The 15,855-nt window shown below is 42.0% G+C and overlaps 1 protein-coding gene across 5 annotated transcripts in view; it reads right to left on the reverse strand.

The window, feature by feature from the left end:
- FAM114A1 (family with sequence similarity 114 member A1) overlaps positions 1-15,855 on the reverse strand; it is a 91,485-nt gene that overhangs the window by 60,115 nt on the left and 15,515 nt on the right. For all 5 annotated transcript variants that reach the window (XM_059163563.1, XM_059163582.1, XM_059163553.1 and 2 more), the window contains one exon: positions 9,339-9,426. In XM_059163563.1, coding sequence (XP_059019546.1) covers positions 9,339-9,426 — 88 coding nt within the window. The remainder of the gene's footprint in view (positions 1-9,338; positions 9,427-15,855) is intronic.

The following is a 15,855-nucleotide window of genomic DNA, read 5'->3' on the forward strand; positions in this document are numbered from 1 at the left end:
ACGCCTTGGCTTATTGCAGCAGAGACAGGCGAATCATGCAAAGAAGAGAACGTTGTTCTGTTCACAATGCTGTGAAACTCTACAACTTTAAAGCACATGTTAAATGACTGGCTGGTGTTTAATTTCTTACCTATACTCTACTGGGAAACATCCTAAATCTAGGAGTCAGGAGGAAGGACTTGTGAAGGAATTTGTGCTCCATCACTTATTATCTATGTGATCTTTGTGAGTTACTTAACCTCTGTTGTTTCTTCTCTGAAGAGAGGATTGTAACATTTATCTCCCAGGGTTCTACAAGGTCACCAAAGAGAAGTACATGAAACCCTTGGTCCTGGCAATATTTATTAGCGCACTTACTATATCCCAGGCACTGGACTAAATAGTTTTAGTCTAGTAAATTATCTCATTTCGTCTTCCCATTATGAGGTAAGGGATATTACTTCTGTGAAAACAGAAATCTGGTAACAGGAACTCATTTGCCCAAGGTTCCAAAGCCAAAAGGGGGCAGAGGCAGGATTTGAACCAAGTCTTAACTCTAGAACTTACACACTTAGTCACTATGTTATATTTAGAAAGTTTTATATGCCATTTACAATTGATTCAATGTCATTTCAGTCCCATTTCTATAACTTCTTAGAAATCAGATCCTTGATCAGGAGCTTTCTTATTTTTTTTTTTTAATATATATATTTTTAAAGATTTTATTTATTTGTCAGAGACAGAGGGAGAGAGAGTGCTCGAGCACAGGCAGACAGAGAGGCAGGCAGAGGCAGAGGGAGAAGCAGGCTCCCTGCTGAGCAAGGAGCCCGATGTGGGACTCGATCCCAGGACCCTGGGATCATGACCTGAGCCGAAGGCAGCTGCTTAACCAACTGAGCCACCCAGGCGTCCCGGAGCTTTCTTATTTTTAAAACACTGGCTCAAGCCAAAATTACTTGACTTGCCTTACCTTGACCAAACAGCAAGATGAAGGTCACCTCTGGAATGGAATCTTCCTCTGATCCTGCCCCTTTTAGCCAGGTCTTGGGTTGGCATGTGATGTTTTTAGGATCATTCCCACGTTGTGCAGTGGTGTTATACACCCAGTTTAAAATTTTTGTTCTCAAAAAGCACTGTCTTATCAAGCCATTATCTTGTGAGTTCCACCAAAATCAAAACCCAAGATCCAAACAAATTAAAACATTATTTGCTGGTGGTGGAAGGGTCTCTCTGGTCAAGTGGTAACTTAGGGAAGCAACAGCAGTTCTCCACATCACCCAGGATGACTGGCTAGTGCTGAGAGTACTTTCTACTGGTTCTCGACAGTAAGGCTTCTGTAAGCAGGGCACCAGCTAGCTCATGCAGAGGACTCCCTCTCTGTGTTAATTTTTATTTATTTTTAAATTTTGGTTTTATTTATTTTATTTTTTAAATTTAAATTCAATTAATTAACATATAATACATTATTGGTTTCAGAGGCAGAGGTCAGTGATTCATCGGTCTTACATAATACCCAGGGCTCATTACATCCTGTGCCCTTCTCCAAGTCCATCATCCATCCCATTCACCCACCCCTACCCCCCTAGAGCAAAACTGTTTGTTTCCTATGATTAAGAGTCTTCTAGGGTTTGCCTCCCTCTCTGATTTTGTCTTGTTTTATTTTTTCTTCTCTTTCCCTATGGCCCTGTTTTGTTTCTTAAATTCCACATATGAGTGAGATCATGTAATTGCCTTCCTCTGATTGACTTATTTCACTTAGCATAATACTCTAGTTCCATCTACGTCATTGCAAATACTTTAACTTTTAATATAGCATTTCCTTCTTATCCACTTTTTCTTTTCAAAATAAATACACAAAAAAGAAACTAAAAAAACGTATACCCACACTTTCCTGATACAGCTGGCTGATTTTTATTTTTATTTATTTAATTTTATTTTTTCAAAAGATTTTATCCATTTATTTAGAGACACAGAGAGACAGAGACAGCGAGAATACAAGGCGGGGGGCAGAGGCAGAGGGAGAGGGAATCGCAAAGTGCAGGCTAAGCATGGAGACTGAGGCAGCTCAATCCCATGACCCTGAGATCATGACCTGAACCAAAATCAAGAGTCCGACACTTGAAGGACTGGGCCACCCAGGTACCCCTTTGGTTGATTTTTTTTAAAATAAAAACATTGATAATATTACCAAATTCAAAGAGTTTAGGAACATGGCCAACAGAAGGTGGACCAGAAGCCTCTTTCTACTTAGACTGCTTCCACTGACTTACTAACATAATAGGCAATAGAGTCTGTGAACTTATAAGGGCCTCTGGAATTTTTTTTAATTAATTTTTTTTTTCTGGTAGGCTCCATACCCAGTGTGGAGTCCAAGGAGGACTTGAACTCACAACCCTGACATCAAGACCCAAGCTGAGATTAAGAGTTGGACATTCAACTGACTGAACCACCCAGGTGCCCCCTATGGAAATACCTAAGATTTGAAAAAAAATATTGCATCTAAGAGACAAAAAGGAAAAACTGCAAATTGGAACAAGAAATTAATCAATAGTTACTTAAATATATTAAAAATGTGATATTAGGTCAACTGGCCAACTGTAGTTCAAATGAATTCAACTCTTACACAGTTGTACTGTGAACTACATATTTAATGAGGCACGTGTCCACATTTCATTACATCATTAGCTGTGATAATAGAGGGACTTCAAAGGGAAAACTGCTTTGTGCTCTTAAAGAGTTTATTTATTTATTTATTTGTCAGAGAGAGAGAGAGCAAGCGAGAGCAAGCACAGGCAGACAGAATGGAAGGCTGAGTCAGAGGGAGAAGCAGGCTCTGCACAGGCAGACAGAGTGGAAGGCAGAGTCAGAGGGAGAAGCAGGCTCCCTGTGGAGCAAGGAGCCCGATGCAGGACTCGATCCCAGGACGCTGGGATCATGACCTGAGCGGAAGGCAGCTGCTTAACCAACTGAGCCACCCAGGCGTCCCTGCTTTGTGCTCTTAAAAGACTCTTCGTGACTCTGTCTTCCTCCTCATTGCTCCCCATCCCCCCATCTCCCCTAAAGATAACAGCTCTTATTTTGTTTCTTATTTTATTTTTAAGATTGTATTTATTTATTTGACAGAGAGAGACACAGTGAGAGAGGGAACACAAGCAGTGGGAGAGGGAGAAGGAGACTTCCTGCTGAGCAGGGAGCCTGATGCAGGGCTCAAACCCAGGACCCTGGGATCATGACCTGAGCTGAAGGCGACCGCTTAATGACTGAGCCACCCAGGTGCCCCCATCTTATTCATTTCTTGTGATTCCTTTCATTAAAAAATTTTTAAAAAGCACATACCTACGTATAAGCATTCTGGACCTGGCCTCTTCCTCTTCGCAACATATAGTGGAGGTCTCAGCACAGGTGGTGGTGAGGGCTGTGTGTGCCACCTTGCACATTAACGACTTTAAAGAATCATCGTGATCCACCTTCTCGCCCTCTTCCTCATTTTCCTATTTACTATTTGTGCTGTCTATTGTCTGTCTCCTTCCACATGGACGGGAGCCCTACTAGGGCAAGGGTCTTTGTGTCACTGGCTCACTGCCCCATCTCCAATGCCTAGGATAGTGTCTGGCACAGTAAGTGTTTGCTGAGTGAATTTGACATTGAACATCATTATATATATCAATGACTTTGTGCAAAGGGTCAACAGAACTCCTGGGCTAGAAGCTATGTGCATTTCAAATTTCATAGACAGTGCTAACTGCTCTTCTGAAAGTTGCATCAATTTACACTCTGGGTGAGTTCTGGGGGCATACAAGAGTTTGGAAATATTTGCTGCATCTCAGACTTCTATCAAGGAATTGAAGATAGTATAAAAAGTTGTGAGAGGGCACCTGGGTGGCTCAGTGGGTTAAGCCTCTGCCTTCAGCTCAGGTCATGATCTCAGGGTCCTGGGATGGAGCTCTGCATCGAGCTCTCTACTCAGCGGGGAACCTGCTTCCTGCCCCTACCCCCGCCTGCCTCTCTGCCTATTTTTGATCTCTATCAAATAAATACATAAATTTTTTTTTAAATTTAAAAAAAATTTTTTTAAAAAGTTGTGAGGAATAGTTGTTGAGAAAAATACACAGATGATGTTGCTTCACTCAACTATAGCAAACACCAGGGAAAAATCTTCCCTTTCCATAATGAGGGTTGGTGTCCACTCTCTAATCAGATACTCACTTCTTTGGGGGTTCAAAACTGACAAGTGTCTCTGAACGGATAGTTTATGCCTGGCCATCCAACAGAGATTCACGAACCCCTGGGTCTTATTCCCAGATGGTAAATGATCGTGAACAAACTCCATGCACAGACCCATAATCCTAAAATCGTTTATACTGAAGATCCTTGAGAACCTTCCCATCATCAGCGATGCTACCTTCAAAACGAATCAATGTGATATTGACGGTGATTTACCCATTTAAGAGTTCTCACTGTAGCAGGATTTTGACAAGTTTGCCAGTCTCGGGAATAAATGCTGTCATTATTTCTGACAGGGCTGGTAGAAGGGTTTCATTAAAATGTGCAGAAGGGGAAAACTGTGTGACTTGGGAGAGGGTGGGAAAGGGGAACAATGGTAATTTTGAAAAGTAAATATACACATCAGATACACCTGTCCCCCACCCAGGTAGTCCTGTATAGGGTGGTTAGATATATAAAACTGTCAAAACTGGAATTAAAAAAAAAAAACTAAACCTTTAGGGCTTTTGTAATATCAAGAAATAAATTGCTCTGTGCTGCTATAGAATCTCTATGTAGGTATATCTGCGAATGTTTCAGCTTTGTCGACTTTCATCTTGATTGTCGGCTGATCTTCTCATTTAGCTTAGCAACGGAGCCTCAGAAAAGTCAGGTCTCTAAGACGCTGGTGGGAAATCACATCTACATCTGGTTCTCACAGCATCACTTTGAAATGATCATCAAAATAATTATTTTTTTTGTACTTCCCTTTCCCAATCTTGTTTCTGCCTGGATCTTAAAGAATAACCATATTAATGTTCATTTTAGGAACTTGCCCAAAGGCAGGGGCGGCAGGTGATCAAATTTTCTTGGTAGGTGAGGACAGTGTAGCTGTGGGTGAGGCTAATGCAAGAGTTACAGTCTCTCCAAAAAGAGCTGTTGGCTGAGAACACTGATTTCACATAAGCAGTGGGGAGGTCACTTTTTCTCCTTTGCCCTTAACCTTGGGGTCAAAGTAGCGAGGCAAAAAGACAAAAATACAGAGTAGCAAAAACTATCAGTTTTTTGTCTTTTCCCATTTAGCACAGGGGTTATAAATATATTTCTCCTTCTATATATAGCCACAGGCTAGGAATCATCATGTTACGGAAATTGGAAAGAATCTTCAAAGGTCTCAACTTCCCCTACCCACACTTTTCCAAATAAGGAATCTGAGTCTGAGAGAGGTTAAGGGCTTGGTATTGCTAGTTAGTGGCCACCCTTGTGATCCCACATTAGGAGCAGTGAAGACCAGGGCTCATGTCTGTAGGACTCCTGCTCCAGTGCTCTTTCCAAGAGAGAACCACCTTCCAAACATTTCGAGTCTCCAAGTACTCCCCTGCTAACTCCGCACAGCTCAAACTACTGTGACTGCAGTTTTTCAACACGTATAAGAAGGATTGGCTTCTATTTCCAGTGCTCAACTGACAGCCCTGTGTTCTGTTACTGACTCGGTGTTTTGCACTCCTTTCTGTGGCTGGAATTACCCTGGGGGTAGTAACATGAGGTTTCTGAGCGGGAATCAATTGCAAGGGAATACGCAGTTATTTTCTTTCTTTACTTTCCACAGGCAATTTATAAACCTTCAAGAGCTCACCTACTGCTAGGAGCGCTCTGTTTTCCAATATGTTTCTTTGCCCTGTGATAAGAACCTATTAGTGCTACAAAGTCTGGGGCGGGTGTCCTAGCTGTACCTAACAGAGCCCTCACTGGCTTGCTTCTTTCCATCCCGAGGTAGCAGTTTGGTCCGGACGTCAACCCAGGATGACTCCCATAACTTTGTAAACCCTATTTCACCCCTCTGTTTCAGGCTGGCTGTGGCACCTCTCCATTTGTGGGACGTTTGTGATCCCTGTTATCACTCCCACCTACCACCAAGCTTTCCAGCCTTGGAACCCGTAACTTCAGCCTCCTCCCCCCGCCCCTTTAAGCTACAAGCTTTAGTTCTCTCTCAGGTCCACACAGAGATCCTTACCCAGTTTTAAAGTATGTATTGCTATTACTTTAGCTACTATTGCTATGGAAAGTCACACATGCCTTGACCAGAAATCTCCAAAAATAATTCCTCAGGAGCAACTTTGGGATGGCTTTTGCATTCATTGGGGTTCTGATGACCAGTGATGAGGGACAAGTTTCAGCTCTACTTTTTTACCCAGAGCTCCAATTTGTCTGATAGGATTCTTAGAACAGGCGTTGACATTTCAGAATTTCTTTGAGCTTAAGTTTCTGGATTTGGTGGGGTAAGTGAGGAGGACTTCAAACAGAAGAGGGAAGCATGGCAGGTGGTTTTGAGAGAGCGCCCCCTAGTGCACACAGCAGGGGTAATCCCCTCCCCTCTGAGCGTGAGCAGGATCCTGAAATTGATGGAATTTCACTCCCAAGATTAGGGGACATTTTATGGCAAAGGAGAAGTGATCTTTCAGTTATAATTAAGGTCCTTAATCCGTTGAATTTGAGTTTGTTAAAGAAGATCATCCTGGGGGTGGGGCTGATTTATCAGGCAAAACTTTAAAAAGGATGAGACCCTTCCTGAAGGGAGAGATCTGAAGCAGGGGGAAGAGATGATCCTGTCGGCTTGGAAGCAGGCAGCCTCGAGGAGCGGCAGGTGACCCCGGCCAATAACCAGCAAGAAAATGGGGGTGCCAAGCCTACAACCTCAAGGAATTGGATTTTGCCAACAACTGGAATAACCTTGGGAGACGACCTTGGATATCATGCGAGAACACGACCGGCTGACACCCTGATTTCAGCCTGGTAGGTCACTCGGCAGGGAACCCAACTTCATTCTGATAGCTTACAGGGCGATGTGCAAATGTCACACAATCTCTGAAACCGTCTCTCTGCACCCACCAGAGCAGGGAAGGAGGCGCCAGGGACTGGCACAGTGACCCCACCGGTCCACGACCATTCTCTCTCTAGGCTTTTCCAGATCGATTACTGCGCAAAGCCAGGGGAGAACCACCAGACGTTTTCAGGGGTGGCCACATGAACAAGATCCAGCATTTCTCATCTTTGTGGTGCCTTAGACGCAGGGAAACGTCTAGAGTAATGGCAAACCCAAGCACAGGCCATAGATTAACACACTGACTTCAGATCAAATTAAAAGATGTGTGCCCCCCAAGATGAGGTGGGACCCGCTGAGGAATCACATCCTGCTTCTTAAGCGGTAAAGCTAGCTTCAGCTACTGGTTGCACTTGAACCAGGTAACAAAACCCAGAGGCCTTGGAATGTAGTCTACCCGACCATGGCTGCCCCAGGCGCTCTCTGTGTAAGGGTCAGATTACAAGAGGACACCTAAGAAGATAACAGGTGGTAAATTCAACAGGCAAGCTATCTGTCGGCGACGGAAAACTCTGTAAGGGTCCAGCGAAGCTCAAAGTCCAACAGTTAGGTGTAGCTGCTGGCTGATGAGAAATTGTCACAAACACGAGAGCTGATGGCAGGTCTGGGAAGGGGCACCTGTACCCAAAGCATCTGACCTGTGATTCACAGGGCAAGGGATTTCAGTGCTTACCGGGGAAGGAACTTATGTTTAGATTTTTTATGGGAAAGTAAATCCTTTGTCCATAATGGAAGCTTTTGAAGCACCAAATTCATTATAAGCCCGGATGTTTCCGGGCACCATTATTGCTTCTGAAGCACCCAAAATACTTCATGTTTTATGACATAAACCACAAGGAGAGCTGCGTAATTTGGTAGCCATGTTATTTACTGTTCTATGACTTATCAAATGCCAAAAACTTTTGGACTCCATGGTTTTGGAATCAGAAAGCACGGCACTCCTATGTGTGGTTGGTGGCAAGATCTACGGGAGAGCCCCTAAGAGCTCAAATGTTTTCCTTGGGAAGCAAGAGGCCTCTAGGCCCCTGTCTTCACTCTCTTGAAGAGACTCTGTCCTGTTCAGAACACAACATAGGCCCCTCTCCTGTAACTTGGCTGGTTTTTCTATCTACCCATGTAGTATCCACAGCACAACTGGCCCCATCAATCAGCAACAGAAAAAATCTGCTCTGCAGGGTCTCCCCAAAGGCCAACATTTATTTGACTGCCATCTTCTTCTTGCCAGAGCTCCTTGACGTTCCGGACACAAAATAGAGGAATGCAGTCGACCTGTTCTTACAGGCTCTCCATCTGATTAGATATTTGGCCCTTAGACCGTGACCATGTCTGCTGGAGTGGGACAAAGGACCTTCAGCCTTTCTATCCTTCCTGCTTTTAGGAGGTAACAGCCATGGACTATACCTTGAGAACACCTGATTTCAATGATTTCAGAGCTATGTTACCTGAGGCTTCCCCTGTCCTGCTCCTTGCTCTCCACTGTCAAGATGAAATACCTTTGCTAACTCAGCTTAGACATGTTGATGTTACACCTTCAGTTTTCACAAAGAAAGCCCATGAGAAATGGTCACATGAAGAATTTTTTGACAAACCCATACTGATGAAGACATGGTCCATTGTTACCTTCTCCTTATACATACAGAGCCAATACAAGAAATGTCTTCAAAAATGTAACACCCAGAAAAGAAATTTATCCAGATAAACTAAGTTTTGGTTTATCATTCCATGAAAAATTGATAACCTACTGGCAGCCAAGATGCTGAGAGTCAAGGTCAATGCTCAATTACTCTACCAGTCTTGGGATATATATTCTACATCCTTCATACCTGCATATTTTATTGAAATACCTCAAATCCTTCCAGGGAGTAGGTTAGTTGTATATTTTAAAACATTCAGGTGGGAGGACAAGGACAAAACTTTGAGAATATAAGACCCCAAATCGTATATCTTAAGATGCAATATAATATAGCGCTTAAATCTGTACCACTTAGTTCCAATCTCAACCCAGCTACTGACTTTGGACAAGGTCTTAGCCTCTCTGTAATTCACCTTCTTTATCTCTAAACGGAGAAAATAAAAATACTTCTTTCTAGGGTTATTTTGAGGAATAAATGTATCAATATACATGAAGCACTTAGAACAGAGAGTAAAAATGATTTGCTCTTATTATCTTGCAGGCTGATGGTAACCTCTGCCAGTACGTGGTATGATCAAAATGTCAAATGCTATTATCAGGCTTCTGAACTTTATCCATTCAAATGCGACATATAAGTCTTACCTACTGTAGCAGATGCTGATGAGAGCAGAGATTTGCCCCAGGAGCCCCAGCCTGCCCATCCTCCTCCACGGGAAGGTGAATCCACAGCCTATAGAAAAACATTAGCAATTCAGTATATGCAGGAATGGGAAAAACAGAACAAAACAAAACACAAAAACAAAATACAAAACCCTTGGTTTGAAACAAAAAAAGAGATTTAAGAAAAAAAAAATCATCAGAAACAATATCTCCCTGGCTTAAAGTTCATAAGGGCCATAAAAGAATGCATAAAAGAATACTACCCATATTTCAATGTGTACTTTGGAACAAAACTGATCAGTAGCCATGTTGGCTTGAAGTGAGAGGGAGGGGATTTGATGTTAAGAAAGACCCAAATATCCCATTATCTGGAAGATAGGTACAAGGGCTGTAGGGGGAAATCATTTAACTTATTAGGGCACAAAGTGATTGGGAAAAGTTCAAAGCTCTAGCAACTTTAATGTAGCTAAACAAATGTTCTCTTCCAGGTAGAGGTAATTCTCCAACTCTGGGGTGATAGGAGAGAGCTCTGATGGATGACAGGTGAAATGTCTAGAAAAGCACTTTCTTTCTTTCTTTCTCTCTTTGTTTCTTCTTTCTTTCTTACTTATTTTGAAAGGGGAAGAGAGAGACAAGGGGGGTGGTTGGGGGGAAGAAGCAGAGGGATAGAGAGTCTTAAACAACCTGCATGCTGAGCGTGGAGTCCAACACTGGGCTCGATCTCATGATCCTGAGATCATGACTTGAGCCAAAATCAAGAGTCGGACGCTTAACTGACTGAGCCACCCAGGTGCCCTGAGATAGATGCCTTTCAAGGTGTCTTTCACTGTCCCTGGGCTCTGTAGGTTCAAATTCTTCTGCTTAAGTACTTGGATTAAGATTGAGAGACTGGTTTAGCTTGAGTTGGTTGCCTGAATAGAAGATGAAAATTCAGGCAATGTAGGGTGACCATATTCCATCCGTCTTGCTGACTAAGGATTAAGAGAAATCAGCGTGAGCAGAATGAAGGAGATATGTTTGGAGAAGCTGTTGAATTCCTGACAGCTTCTCAGCCCCTGGTTTCTGTCCCTCCTCAAGGCCCTATCACATCTTCAAGTTCCATGAGATTCCTGCATCGTCAGTGAGTCTGTCTGTTTCTTTTTTTAGATGTTTTGTTCACTGATATGTATCCCCAGAGCCTAGAAGAGTACAGGGCATATAATAAGTGCTTAATACATTTATTTGTTGAGTGACTGACTAAAATTCATCCATTTTCTTAAGTATTCATAGTTTCTGTTACTTGCACCCGAGGAGCCCTGACTTGGGTAGTGGAACTACAGCTTTCCCTTATTATCTAGGAACACATTCTAGAAAATGAGGCAAGAATACATTAGGAGTAATACTTTAGGTGCTGGAGAAATCACAGCTCTTTCCTCCAAAGAAAGAAAGAAAGAAAGTTAGTTCAGTGAAATATTCCTATGGACATTGTAGCTTCCATAACTTCTGGCCCAAGTCTGGCCCATCAGTCAGCCCCTTCCCTTCTCCCTCCTGCCTTCTACCTTTGGAGATCAGGGTGGTCATGTCAAATATTTGGGCCAACAGGATACAAATGGGAAGGCGTTTGCTTTCACGATAAACTACACACTTATGGCTGGCGCCAACTCTTCCCACATCCTTTCTTTCTGCCCTGAACGTGAATATACTTGTAACAGCCTCTGCTGAAGCAGCCATCTTTGTGGATATGAGGGAAAGGCCAGAGGGAGCTACAGTCACTGGTCCTGGTATTGCTGAACTACTAAACCAAGGTGAGTAGTTGACTGTCTTCATTCTTTCTGTTAAGTGAGAAAAAAAAAAGAGTTGCTATTTGATCAGCTACTCTGTGTTGAATTTTAGTTATTTGTACCCAAAGGCATTCTTAGCTGATTCACCTAGTAAACAGCAAACACCATCCATCAGTGTAGACTACTGGTCAAGAGAAAAGGGTATGGAATTAAATTGCTTGGATTGGACTCCAGGCTCTGCCATTTGGGGCAAGTTATTCAGGTCTTCTGAGACATCATTTACTCATTACAAAATGAGATACAGTAGTATAAGAACTGTAAGTTTAAGAACCAATAAACTCACAGGGTTATTATGAATATTTAAAGAAAAAATTCATATAAAACTTTGAGCATAGTGTCTGGCACATAATAAATACTCCTCCATAACAATAACAAGAACAGGGGTGCCTGGGTGGCTCAGTGGGTTAAAGCCTCTGCCTTCAGCTCAGGTCATGATCCCAGGGTCCTGGGATCAAGCCCCTGGGATCAGGCTCTCTGCTCAGCAGGGAGCCTGCTTCCTCCTCTCTCTCTCTCTCTCTCTCTCTCTCTCTGCCTGCCTCTCCCCCTACTTGAGATCTCTATCAAATAAAAAAATAAAATCTTTTAAAAAAAACAAGAACAATAATAATAATAATAAACTGTTATATTTTTTAACACTAAGAAGCAAAAAGCTTTGAAAGTTGGCTGACATTTATTTTTGTCTGGAAACAATGAGGAGCTTGTTAACATGAATGGAAATACTCAGGATTCATGACTGTCTGCTTTCATTTTTGGTGTCTACATTGATTTACTTCACATCTGCAATGGAAGCCAGTGGCAATTTTATACCATCAGGAAGACAGATGTAAGTCGGTGATTAATATCATTCTTTCACAGGACAAATCACTACCTATGTGATTAGGGAGAGTTAATACACTTAGGGGTGACAGCTTCCGACTCAAATTTATAATACTTAATACGCTCTGACAGCTGGTAATTGACTAGCAAATGAAAATAAATGTTAAATGAGTCTAGAACTTTTTGCAGTATAAATGACTGCTTCAATTGCTTTATTAATAAAGCTCCTTTGACATTGAGCTGTGACCTCGTGATCAGCTATGAAAATATTCGTTATCTAAAGCAAGTACTCAAATGACTAAACGTGCAGCACATTTGATATAAAAACCATATAAACTAACGCTTCAACATGAATTCTTGTCTTGAGTATTACCTCTGCTTCAAATGGCTCTAATGTTACACACTTAGGAGTCAATAAAGTAGGTAGCATGGATTTACTCAGATCTTCCATTTTCAAATATGGTCATTTTAAAGCCTTTTCCTCATCCCATGTGACTCCCCACCTCCTTTAACAGACAGCTTCCCATATGAATATGCAGAGAAAACCGAGGCCACCAGATGGGAACTCTCTTAACTTCCTGCCTCTCCTCATAAACTCTCAGAAGAATGACCTCATTTCACAAGAGCAAATCAGACTTGGCTTGATCATGAGGGATATCCAAAACTCAACTGAAGATCATTTAAACATCAGCAACTGTTGTGTGGTCCTAAGAATATGAAGAATGCAGGATTCCATCAAGTTCAAAGTCCTTTAAATAGAAAAGATATGTACATACCTAGTGTCCCATTTAAAGGTCTTTATCATTAAATGGAAAATATATTGATTTATTTCAGGTAATCAGATATACAGGTATCATTAGATAGAAAAAAAAAGGTATGAATGTTAGAATTCCATTGATCTTGAAGGCCTTTAACATTTAGATGGAAACATAAGTACTTGTCATGAAAGATCAAAGATCAACCTGGTTGTCCTATAGGCTTGAGTAGATCAAGAATCAGGTACTATCCCTAGTTCATATCTGTAAGAACAAACCCTTCTTAGCTTTTGTCACTCATGACATGGCTGCTCTAAAAGGGGCTCAGTGTGACATTCAGGGAGATGGAAATCTCTCTGGATGCCTGCAGTTCTGTCAAAATATTTGCTTGAAAATGGCCTCAGTTATTTCCAAGCAATTTTCTTCCTTGGTGGGTATGCATCATTCCACTCTGGGAATATTTAAAATTAAATATAGAAAGGTTTAAAGCATCAACATCATACTATTAATATATTTATGCATATTTGGTCTTTTCTGCACTATTGTTTAAGAAATTAGAGTGAAACTTAAAAAATAATTAAAGTGAATAACTGAATGACCGGACTTTTTTTTTTTAAGATTTTATTTATTTATTTGACAGAGAGAGAGCGAGCATGCATAAGCAGGGGGAATGACAGGCAGAAGGAGAAGGAGAAGCAGGCCCTCCCATGGAGCAGGGAGCCTCATGTGGGGCTGAATCCCAGGACCCCAGGATCATGACCTGAGCCAAAGGGAGATGCTTAACCACCTGAGCCACCCAGTTGCCTGGAATGATTAAATTTCTGATTTTAAGTTGAAATCTTCCTAAGTTTATATGTGGTATTATGACTTCTAACAGGTCTTTAGGTCCACTCTATAATTTAAGTTAATAGGCTTGTAATACTTCCTATGCACTCAGCAAAGTTTTGTTTGAGTAGATAAATGAGGTGCTCAAAAAAGAAAACAGAATATGCTACATTCATATAGACACAATTTTAAACTATTTGAACACACTTAAGTTGGTAAAAAGGGCCAATCATTTATCAAAAGTCCCTTGAAAGTGCCTGCTGGATTTTGCTAGACTTCCAAATAGAGTAAGATTTGTGAGATAAATATAAAGCCTAGGAAGCACTATATTTTTGAATTTATAACCTTAACACATTGAATACCGATTGTTTAAGCCAAACTGAAAGTCCAAGAAGTCCCTTTTATTTTTTAATTTTTAAAAAAGATTTATTTACTTCAGAGAGAGAGAGAGAGAGGGAGAGAGAGAGAGAGATGGGGGAGGGGCAGAGGGAAAGGAAGAGAGGAAGAGAATCTCCAGCAGACTCCCCACTGAGTGCGGAGCCTGACGTAGGGCACAATCCCAGGACTCTGTGATCACAACCTGAGCTGAAATCAAAAGTCGGATGCTCAACCAACTGAGCCACCTAGGCACCCCATGAGTAGTCCTTTTTATGCACAAATACATACTGGCCTACACAAAAAACCCATCTAAACCCAAAGCTAACTGCACCCCCATTCACAATCACCTCCTTCCCTTCTAGCATTCCGAAAATGATGTCCTCCTCTTAGTTACAATGATCACCTCCCCCTGAACTCCACTGGGCCTGGATGGGTTGGTCTTTCCTCCTCTCCTGGCTTTTCAACCTTTCTCTACCTGCTACTTTCCACACTCAATCATGGACACGATTCCTCCATCTTAAAACCAACAAATAAAAATCAACAATGACAAAATGTTTCTTTCAAGCCTATCTGGTGTCTGCTCTCCCTCCCACTTCTTCCCTCTTACAAGACGTGCCTACTGTCTGTACCTGCCTCCCTTCATTCCTCCCCCTGCCACAGGACTCTCCCATGGCCACCACGAGTGCATGAAGCCATTCTCATCAGGGCCACAGTGGCTTCCTTTAGTCATTCATCTTGTGACCTTTCACTAGCGTCTGCAGCTTAACCACATCTCCAGTCTTCAACTAGCCTCTTCTCATGGCTTCCATGCCCTATCTTCAGACTCTGACTTTCTTGGCCCATTTTTTATTTTGATGATTTCAGTTTACTTTAGAAAGTTCCTAAATGCCTGTGGTGACATTATGGGGGTTGCTTAATTAAGTGGCAATCCAAGTGCTTCCAGCATTCCGAGAAAATATGCGTAGTTCGGGGTGGTCCGCTGTCATCCTAATCAGAAAAGCCATACTCCAGAGGCATACAACACGAGCATTTCTATGACCTGTCACTTTATTAACACCTGATGCTTTGTTAATTAGTCTACTGAATTGTAGAAGTAGATTTTATCTGGTGGACACCGTGAACTAGCATTCTGAATACGTGAAAGTGGGTCTCCATGGTGAAATTAAAGGTATTCAAGAGTTACAGATGGCTACATTTATTTTAGAATCTCTTTCTATCTTTTCATGAACAGGGCATAAGAGAGGTTTTTGCCCTGTGTAAGATGGAGTTCTCCAACCAACTCTGAAATCTGGGGAGTTCTAGTTTCTCTGACGCCAGCTCTAAAGGAAGAAAACCCTGCCTCTGGAATTTTAGGTGTTTGTCTTGAGTGAAACTCATTCAGGGTGGTGGTCAAAACACCGAAGAGCACAGAATGATGGGATAGTCTCCAGCCTACGTGAGAAACAGCTGTCGTGAACTATTTTTAATTTCTGAGTAATTAATGTTCGATTTCGAAAGTCAGTGTGGTGCGATGTGATTTGTGATCTGATTTCTTTTATAGAATGTGCTAAGATCATGAAGAGATGAGGTAGCCCTTTCCATCTCAACTTCTGGCTACCACAAGCTATCATAAAGAATCTAAGAGCCAAGTTGGCTTAGGGATGGGAACCTTCCAGGGCCAAGGCTTTGGCTTCTGTGCTTCTCTATTAACATGTAACACTGGAAGCAATCTCACCCACTCCCATTTCTTAATGTCCAGGTATTAATGGCCTCCAAATCTCTCTTCTGGGCTCCAGGCTATAATTAACCAACTGCCCTAAAATCCTTTGGATGTCCTATGGTACATTCAATACTGAACTCACCATCTTCTCAATCTCACCCGATGCCCCAACTAGCTCTTTCTGTAATCGCAGTGTTAGTAGTTCC

The sequence above is a fragment of the Mustela lutreola genome, chromosome 1 (assembly GCF_030435805.1).
Source record: "Mustela lutreola isolate mMusLut2 chromosome 1, mMusLut2.pri, whole genome shotgun sequence".
Classification (NCBI taxonomy): Eukaryota; Metazoa; Chordata; class Mammalia; order Carnivora; family Mustelidae; genus Mustela; species Mustela lutreola.